At 38.0% G+C, this 10,479-nt stretch overlaps 1 protein-coding gene across 3 annotated transcripts in view; it reads right to left on the minus strand.

Annotated features, from left to right (window-relative positions):
* Positions 1-434: 434 nt before the first annotated feature.
* METTL25 (methyltransferase like 25) overlaps positions 435-10,479 on the minus strand; it is a 147,254-nt gene continuing 137,209 nt past the window's right edge. For 2 of the 3 annotated variants that reach the window (XM_045290538.1, XM_004700424.2), the window contains 3 exons: positions 4,285-4,359; positions 3,617-3,688; positions 1,510-1,780 (listed from right to left, as the gene is read on the minus strand). In XM_045290538.1, coding sequence (XP_045146473.1) covers positions 1,688-1,780; positions 3,617-3,688; positions 4,285-4,359 — 240 coding nt within the window. In that variant the 3' untranslated portion in view covers positions 1,510-1,687. Of the gene's footprint in view, positions 470-1,509; positions 1,781-3,616; positions 3,689-4,284; positions 4,360-10,479 lie in introns of those variants that run through there. The other variant, XM_045290537.1, reaches the window with a different exon arrangement.

Below are 10,479 nucleotides of genomic sequence, written 5' to 3' on the forward strand. Positions count from 1 at the left end.
TGGAGTACATGGGGATTCATTACACTCAACTCTCTGTTTCTAAGTATGCTTAGATTTTTGAGTACAAAAAATGTTACAAAATGTCTTATTTACAGTAGTGTACTGTGTAAATTACCTGCTAATTCACATAAAAATTGGCTGCAAACTCCATAATATCACAACCCAAAGCAACACAACTATTTTTCCCTGTGTGAGTGTTGTTTTGGGTACTGCTGAGTTGGTTCCGATTCATGGAAACCCTGTGTACAACAAAAAGAAACACTGTCCGATCTGGTGCCCTCCTCACAACTGTTATGTTTGAGCCCATTCTTGTAGCTCCCATGTCAATCTAGCTCGTCGACGGTCTTCCTCTTTTTTGCTGCCCATCTACTTTACCCAGCATGATGTCCTTCTCCAGGGACTGGTCTCTCCTGACAACATATTCAAAGTCTGTGAGATGATGTGTCCACATCCTTGTTTCTAAGACTACCTATAAAAACAAAAAACCAAATTTACTGCATTTCCCACCTCTCAGTCATTTCTGTGCACTCCAGAAATGTCAAGTTTTCTGCTAATGAGAGAAATCTGTATTGCAATGGGAAGAATGCTGGCCTCAACACACTTTATACAAATAGGCTTTTTATAGAGATCAAGATAATTCTAATAAGTGGCAGCACATCACTTTATTTTGGTATGAATACTCCCAACCAACCTCCGAATGGTTATCTTATTCCTAAGATATTACTGAAGTCTTTCTCCAAAAGAAAAGCGCTCCTTAAGCGTAGCGAATCTTACCCGATGCTCTGGTATAATCGCCTGGTTAGCACTCACCTGCTAGCCACAAGGCCACATGCTTCAATGCAGGAGCTGCTCTGTGGGAGACAGCTGGGTTATCTACTCCTGTAAAGATCTAGAGTCACGGACACCTCAGGGGAGGTCTACTGTGTCCATAGGGTCACTAGGAGCTGGAGTTGACTCGGTAACTCTGGGTTTGGCTTGAGTTCACTTAGAGTAGCACTGTAAATGTGCTTTATACAGGCATGTGTTATATCTTGCTTGGTTCCTGGGTATTACTTGCAGACTGGCTGCTATGAGGGTTTTCATTGGCTGATAGTTGGAGTCTTTCTTCCTAGTTTGTTTGAGTGTGGAAGCACTGCTGAAACCTGTTAAGTGGAACAGCATTGCACAAGGTAGTGGCTGTGCATGAGGCACACTGGCCGAATTGAACCTGGGGTCTCCTACATGACGGTTCTACCACTGAGCCACCACTGTCCCCGCAAGACTCACATGTACAATTCTCTATCTGTGGTAGAACTACTAATCGAAACGCTGGCTGTTCACACCCACCCAGAGCACTTTGGAAATAAGGCCTGGATGAACTACTTCCAAACACAGCCTTGAAAGCTCTATAAAGTTTCATCCTACTGTGCAGAGCTGAGGTCACCAAGAGTGGGAAGTGATGGATGGACGGCAGCTACCAGTAACACCGACGTGGTAACCCAGTACAGCAGGTCAGCCTTTCTAAAGCAGTGTGACTACTTTCTCTTTTATTAACATGTGCTTTTCAATGCAAAAATGAATTGGCATTATCTTTCTAGCTATTATTTTATTTAAAAAATGCAATGATTACAATATTTACATATCATGGCATAATATGTAGAAAATCGGGTTCTACCCATTAGTAGGGAATGCCTTGCTTCAACTTGAATCACTGCTGCTTCTTGAGTGCAATGATTGCATAACATCTGGGAGATGTCACCGGATCAAACAACTTCACCAGTGAGCACCACGCAATGTCTTCCTGCAAATTGATAAGTGATTTAGATATACAACATTTACTGAAGGAGAGATGAAAGAGCCAGACTATACACTGTAACATAAAACTATGGAAATAACAAGCTCTCTAAAAAAACGATTCTTTCTTGAATAAAATGAACACTGACAACAAAAACTAAGTAGTATGATCTACTGCCTCAAATATTTCTGATGTCATTCAACCCAAATCTTCCCAGCACCAACCAAATTAAGGAGAAGTTTCTTTCAGGGATTGCCAGCTGGTGGAAAGGGCATTCTCACAAACTGCCTGCTGGCCCGTACACCGGTACAGGTAGATAGAGGGCCTCTCCCCTTGCTGAGGTGCTCTGACCTTTAAGAATTAACACTGTCCACAGAGAGTGAACTGCAAGGTGAATAGCTTCTTATAATAGTGAATAATGGCAGTGGGCAGTAACAATTGAGAATTAGTTAAATCAGATTATATGATTAAACTATTCAGCTTATGAATATATTTAATGAATTTAATGGCCATTTTCCTTTATCAAGTCTTTCAACAAAGGCCGTATAGAACATATTACAGAAATATATTTTTATAGAAAATATATTTTTCTTATAGAAATATATTTTTCTTTTGTACTCATGTTTTGTCATAAAATTATAAAATTTTATGTTTATAACCATTAATTTAATGAGGTAGAAAAATTCTAAAAACATGGAAGAAATTAGATGTAAAACTGTATAAATGGATTTCAATTTAAAATAAAATATGAATAATGTGCACACATATACATCCATAAAATATAGGTGTATTAGAAGCACCAAAATACAGCAAAAATTAATATAAGTTAATACTGCATGTTGTGACTATAGCTACTTATAATTTTCTAATTTTATATTCTTCTATTCTCTTTACTCTTCAACCACAAATATATTTCCTCTTTATAATAAAGTAATCAACATTAAAATTTACATTAGTCCTAGCACTTCAATTCCAGTCTTCATACACACACCGTTTTACCTGCCTATTGTCCTCCGGTCAGTGAAGACTGTTCGAAAAGGGGTGTGAATGCCCACTCAGGGAGGCCTTACACTTCAGTGATGACTTAGTAGACAGCAGAGGCAAATCCATCTTAATTTGAATATTTAAATAATTGCCTCTCTATATAAAAATACCAATTAAAATAAAAGCATATATCTATTATAATTTATTTGTCCCCAGTAGCCTATTGAAAAGAACATAAAACTCCCCATATAATAAAGAAAAATTTTACAATGAATGGTACCCACAAGTGGGTTTAATTTAAACAGCTCACAAAACTTTATTTTGACCACAGCTCAAAGTAGAAGATAAAAGAAATATCTTTCCTAACAGTAACCAAAAAAATATTTTCCCTGTTAAACATACGAAAAATAGGCAAAATTTATTATGAGAAATACAGACACAATCTTCGTTATTCAGAAAGAAGTTTCTGTACTGCAAAGCACAAGTGTACAAAAATCAAAAAGCGAATAAAAAGGAAAGTTCTTACAAATTAAATGTATACAAGGCATCTTTTCCTGGCCTTTATCAATTTTAGTTATATAACAGCTTACATATGGTGCTTTGTGTTGCCTGCCTACAGGATCATAACTACCAAACAATGAAAGAAACATAAACTACTAAAGTAGCTTTGCTTAAAACATCTGCTGTACATGTTTACATGTTTTAAAAAGATGGAATGTACAGTTCGATTTTGAAAATGCAACAAGAAATATTATCTTTCTTGTTCCGTTTGGAAGGAACTTATTTTAGAGATAAGCGGATACATATTATAGGATTTACTAAAGATATTATTATGCCTTTTAAAATAATATCACTTACCTGCTCTTTTAGGTAGCAGAGTCGATCTAGAAGAATCAATGTTTCGATACAAGGCGCCAAAACAACTTTCAACTAAAAGAAAGAAAGAAGAAAGAGATGGTGGTCACTTGGGAGTGGGGGGTCGCGCTTATTTCTTTATCACTTTTGTTTAAGGAAATTTTATCTAGGAAAGCTCGTTTTAGGCCGAATGTCTAACATGCATTGTACATTTTCAGAAAGTGAATACTGCACAGATAAAAGGTTAATTAAAAAAAAAAAAAGAATAGTAATAGGAAAAGAATGTCCTTTTAACGACTTTGAGGTACAATCCAACAAGCAACCAATCATATATATGTGGATTGGAAGCTTTATTTAAAGGGCATCACGAATGAAATTCATTACGAGGAATGCTTGTGAAATTACTGCATCAAGGGCAGTATGTGTTCAAAGAACTTCAAACTTCTTTCTGTGAACGTAAGAGAATCTCATGAGAAAGACACCTTGTGTTTTCTTTACTATGTTACTACCACCTAGTCTGGTTCTAAACTAGGAGGTTCTCCCAACAGTTTTTCCTAAAACCATGGTCATGGGATAACTACACACATTGGCTGGCCTCACAGTAACTGTGAATAGGGTATTACTCTGGTCTAGCGATATATCCAATTTAAAAGATATAAATAAAAAATTACCATATTAAAAGCTTCCAGTTCACTCACTCTAAGTTTGTACTTCTCATAGTAGTCCATTATAATTTTTTCTGACACCTTTAAGATAAAAACAAAACCAATACATTTCATAACATTCAAACCCAGACTTGTTGTGGAGTTGATTCCAGAGCGAAGGACCCCACAGTGCAGAGCAGACTACCCTATATGCCGTCCAGACCATGCATCTTTACAGACACATCATTACAGACGGCGACATCGTTCTCCTGCAAATTTAAGGACAGGTAAAAATAATTATACATATTTTTCCTGATTAAGAGAAACTCCTAACTAAAATAAAATAAACATAGCAACAATTTAGCACAACCACAGGTGTCTGAAGAACTCTAAGGATATTTAGGAAGCAATCCAATAATTAAAATCTCTCACTTAGATCTTCGCACTAAGATATCACAAATAATATCACCAAACCCAAACCAAACGCACTGCTATCCAGCCGATGCCGCTCCTCACAACCCGAGAGCCTGAGATGCTCAGACTAGCACTTTATGGGAGTAGAAAAGCCCGTCCACACAACAATGCCATATATTCATACTTAAGGTAATCTCTCTGATACCCACTTAGCAAACTTACCAACCAGCATTTTCGGCTTTTTTCCTTATGATGAACCTGATGCTTACTTAGCAGGCCACTTTCGGGCTCACTACTTTATTTCTGCTCTTGTCAATTGAGGCTTTTGCTTGTGAAACCAATTTGTTTATTTCTAATTTATGCCAGTCATATGCTGTATAAATATTTATATATCCAATGAAATAGGAGTGCAAAAGCAAAAGATATTCTTCTAAGTTGAACTTTTTTGTTGAAAAGCTTGGGAAAAGAAAACCACAAGAAATTGCTGTCAAGTTGCATGTGGTCCACACGACTGAAAGAGTAGATGGTCCAAATCTAAAGGAATTTGTACTTAGATTTATTTTCAAATGCCTAAATGAATTAATATTTTTTCAAAGCCAAATTATTTTTCTTAGTATATTATTTTTTAATTTAAAAATACCAACGGGGTAAGATGGAAAAGTAATGCTTTCTCTAATCCAACTTCTTGTGTGTAGACAAGTAACTATTGGATCTTGCGGTTAGCAATTTGAAACCACCCGCCGCTCCACCGAGAAGGAGGATTTCCACTCCAGTAAAGAGCTACAGTCTATGCACTAGTATTGGCCTTATTAACTTGATCTGGACTGGGTTGGGATGTTTCCTTGATTTATAATTACTTCTTGATATAAAGTTCTCTCCTATTAAAAAAAAAAGTTCGTCTGGAAACCCACGTGTTCTTCCCTGTCCTTGTAGCGTCGCTAGGAGACCAAATGGCAGTGAGTTTTTGGAGGGAGCTTTCTTTCTTGTGATCTCTGTTTCTTCTTCTTCCTCCCTTTTCTCCTCACCTTCCAGTTTCCCTCCTTCCTTTCTTTTTTTCCCTTTCTCTCCATGTGGTCACATACCACAGAAACAACTTTGTAACTTTCTTTTTATGTTTTTAAACTTAAAGGAAAAATTTAAAAATTATATCAATACATTTGATGATCTCATTTTTTTTATTTTGAGGTATAGTTTTTTCTGTTGTGTTTCCTTTGGAAATGTATTCAATTACTTTCATTTTGGTCGCTATGAGTTGGAATTGATTCCAGTGCACTTGATAGGAACAGAAAACCATGACATTACCTCCCTCCATGTTTTTAAATGCCCATCTTTGAATTACATGACCAAATTTTTATGTAACTATTATACATTAAATTATAGCTTTCTCTTCTGAGCTAAACTGGGAAGCACCATCAGTTGTTTTTTCCCACCCCAAACTAGGGATTGTTGACTTCACAACTAGTGAACCAGTATTAAAGGGCTATGACACTGTACTAGACAGCGTGGTGTTTCTCTGTGTACCCTTTCTGTTCCACGACCCCATCTACGGTTCCACAGGACGTTGGCTAGGCCCCTGTCTGTTCCTGACAGAATTTCCTTGCTTTATCAAAAATAAACTTTGTTTTACTAAAACCTGACAGTTTTGAAGGGTACTGATCAGATATTTGTACAATGTCCCTCTAATGGAATTTGTCTGACATTTTTCAGATAGTGAGATTGGAGTTAATGCACTTTTGGGAAGAACCCAGGGGCAAATTGAAATTCTCATCTTATCAAAGGTGCATACTATCAACATGACTTATTACTGTTGATGTTGACTTTGGTCACCAGGCTGAGATCGTTTTATTCACTGAAATGTACCCAAAGGATGAAAACAGAATACCCAGTCTAAGTCTCAAAATGCCTACAAACCTTAATGTGTTCCTAGCAAAAAACTGTTTGAGAAAAAGGCCATGCGCCAGTTCCCATGCAGGTGTACTGTTCCCTTCCTCCACTCCTATCACCTTGTGGGACTTGAGGTATCTGTGGCTTGTGACAGGGCTGCTGCTATCCCCTATGATGCCGTTGTGAAACTTAGAAAAAGACCCCCTTCCTTCAGGTGACTGTGAGCCTGGGCCAGAGCAGTTGTTTAAATGAAGGATGGGCTGGAAGTTTAGTTCTCACTTGTTCCCTTAGATGCCCCTGTGCAGGGCACGTGTTATACAACCCTCTGTGTGTGATGATGAGGTATGGAAAAAATATGGACTGAAACAGGCATGACAGAGATCAAATGAATAATTTGATTGGGGGTGGGGCGAGGAGACAAATTGAAAGTGATGTAGAAACAGTTTCTCGGGGGTGGGAAGCAGAGTCATAAATGAGCCATGAATGAGCAACAGTAATGAATCGTGAACCATACATGGAAAAGATTAAAGTTCCCTATTGCCCAGAAAGTTAACAGTGACTCAGTCACTAAAGCTGTTTTGGATCCTCTTTCTGGTTACCAAACTACATACCAACAAGCTGAGGCTTTCCATCTTTTCTTGGGTTCTCGTGAACCTGAGAGTTCCCAAGTTTATTGTCGTTGTTGTTTTAAATAACTTTATGTATCACTAGAATACACATTTTTAAGAAAACATAAGGGAATCTTAATTTGTTGCAATCACAATAATAATAATAATACATTATTTCTGTCTTGAAATTCTGATGAAAAGCAGACTGTTTAATTCTCCATACAAGAATCTACTGCTGCAATATAAATGTGCAAAAAGAAGTATGTAATTCCTCAAAGATCTGATATAAGATGGGACTTGAGTCTAAAATTAGTATTAGTGCATAATTATTCCTTGAAAGTAGAGAGCGATTATATATCATTTAAATTGGGGTACTTTTCAGACTAAAATGAAAGTACTAATAGGTAGGGCAAATACAATTAAGAATAAAGCAGGATTCTCTGGGATAAGTTGGGGCAAATGGTTATTCTACTTAAAAGTATTTATTTCAATGATCAAATTCTTCAATCTGCCTTTTGAAAGGAACTAAAATGACAAGAACTCCCCTCTATTGTTAATTATAATGCTGGTTTCTTGTTGGTAGGTGCTGTCAAGGTGGCCTGACGCATGGAGAGCCTGTGCCATCCTCACAGTCATTACCCTGAGCCCATTGTTGCCACAACAGTGGTGATCTGTCTTGCTGGAAGTCTTCCTCTTGACCCTCTACTTGACCCAGCATCATGCTCTTCTCCAGAGATGGGTCCCTCTCGAAAACATGTTGAAATAACATGAAAGGTAATCATTATGGCTGTACTTTCTTCCAAAACAGATTTGTTCATTCTTCTAGTAGTTCATGTGTACTGAATATTCTGCACCAACACAGTCATTCAAAAGCTTCAATTCTTCTACAGTCTTCCTTATTCATAGTTCAGGGTTCACATGTATATAAGGTGACTGAAATATCATGGCTGGGGTGAGAGGCACCTTAAGCCTCAAAATGATTATCTGCTTTTGAATGCTTCCATGAGGTCCTGCACAGATTTTCCCAGTGCAACAAATTGTTTGACTTATTGTGGCTTATGTGGGTGTTGATTGTGGATTTCAGTAAGTTGACAGGTAACTTCAATATTCTCTGTTTATGATGCTGCTGCTTATTGGTCTGCAGATGGGGAGTTCTGCTTTCTTTATGGTGAGGTATAACCCATATTGCAGTCTTTGGCCTTCACCAGTCAGGGCTTTAAATCTCTTCATTTTCAGCAAGCAAGGTTATATCATCTGCATATCACAGATGATATTGTTAATGAGTCCTAATGTCTCATTCTTCTTCATACAGTCTGTATTAGTCTAGGTACTTTAGAGAAACAAATCCACAGCAACTCATGTATAAGAGAGTTTTTAAGTAAAGAAAGTGTGCATCACGAAAACATCCCAACCCAATGCTGCCCAAGCCCACAAGTCCAACATTAACTCAACACCAGTCCACAAAGTCCTCCACCTCACAAAACAGAGGCAATGATGCCGACTGCAGGAGGAAAGCTGAGTCAGTGAACGAATAAGCATCTCAGCACTAGCAGGGGTCTCTACACGGCTGCTCCAGCACCCAGGGCTGCATCGGGATATGTCCATGTAGCTTCTCCTTAGGGATGTCTTGTAGGAAGTCAATCTTGCAAGCTGAAGCAGGGAACTGCTAAGGCAGCTTAACCTTGGTGCGACCATCACAAAGCAAGAGACCCGAGAACTAGAAAGGCGAGGCTCACCACCCATTTATCCCTCTGCCTTTCAATTAGCCCCACATGTGATTATCGGCCAGGTTGGCACAATTAACCAACTCACAGTCCAACCTTTTGGATTATTTGCTTGACACACAGATTGTATTAGTATGGAGAAAGTATAAGACAGTGATAAATTCCCTTTCTGATTTAAAACCATTATTATTCTTTTGTTCTGTTTGAACAATTGTCTATACATCTATGTATAGGTTCCACAAGAACACAATTCAGTGTTCTGGAATTCCCATGCGTTGCAATGTTAACCATAATTTGTTATGATCCACAAAGTGAATGGCTTCACATAGTCAATAAAACACAAGTAAACTTTTTTGAGTATTCTCTGGTTTCATTCAAGATCCATCTGACATCAGCAATGGCATCTCTAATTTCAGTTCTCAATATCTGGTTTGAATTTTGGACAGTTCACCATCTGCTGTAACCTCTTTGGAATTATCCTTGGCATATTTTCACTTAGGTGTGTTATTAGGGATATTCCTTGACATTCTGCATTCTCTTGTACCAACTTCCTCTAGACTAGGCAACAATATGGATGTCTGTCAGTAAGTCGGCCAGGTAGTTGTCCTGGCATAAACGAGTGAGCACCTTGAGAGCTGCATCGGTTTCATGAAAGATCTCAACTGATACTCTGTCATCTCCTAGAGATTTGTTTTTTGGTTAATATTTTCATTATAGTTTGGGCTTATTCCTTCAGCATCACCAGATTTTAATCATAAGCTGCCTCCAAAAATGTTGAAGATCAACCAATTCCCTTTGGTAAAGTGACTATAATACTAATATCTTCTTTTGCTGCTTCCTGTTTTTGTCCCATTTTTTGCTAGTAGAATCCTTCAATATACTTAAGGCTTCAAATTTTTCTTCAGCTCCTGTAGCTCGAGAAATCGAAGTATGTTTTCTGCTTTCGATTTCCTAATTCCTGGTCTTCTCAAAAGAAGAAACAGTATCAAGTGCCCATTAGTATTTGGAAATGACTTACATGAAGAATAACAGGACGGAAACAGAGTCCTTGAAGATCATTATTCTGGGTAGTAGCCAAAGTCATTGCCATCAAGTTGATTGACTCCTCACAACTCTTTAGGAGAGAGTACAGCTACTATGATGGGTTTCCAGGACTATAACTCTTTACAAGAGCAGAAAGCATCATTTTTTCCCCATGAAATGGCTGGTGGATCTGAACCATTAATCTTGTGGTTAATAGTCCAATATGTAATTCACTAAGCCACTAGAGTTCCTTCTAATCCTGGCCATTAATGAGCTGAAATGCACTGGCATTGACAATTTTCAATCAATCACATAGTCTACTATGTCAGGAATGACATATTAAAGAAGAATGCTGCGGCATTGTCAAAAAAGAACATTTAAGATCTACCCGGTAACCTCCCACTAGAAGAATTTATTTCAGTGGCCAGCACTGAAGCCGCAGCTCAGCGAGAGGGACACATCTGATCAGAACACACAGGAGCAAATGAAGGATGAGGAAGAGAGTGGAGCACATCCTGGCCCACCAAGCCTTGAGGACGATATTCCCGCTCAGAGCAGCCAATCCACAG

The sequence above is a fragment of the Echinops telfairi genome, unplaced genomic scaffold (genome assembly GCF_000313985.2).
Source record: "Echinops telfairi isolate 266 unplaced genomic scaffold, ASM31398v2 ScPeMD7_2;HRSCAF=8, whole genome shotgun sequence".
NCBI lineage: Eukaryota > Metazoa > Chordata > Mammalia > Afrosoricida > Tenrecidae > Echinops > Echinops telfairi.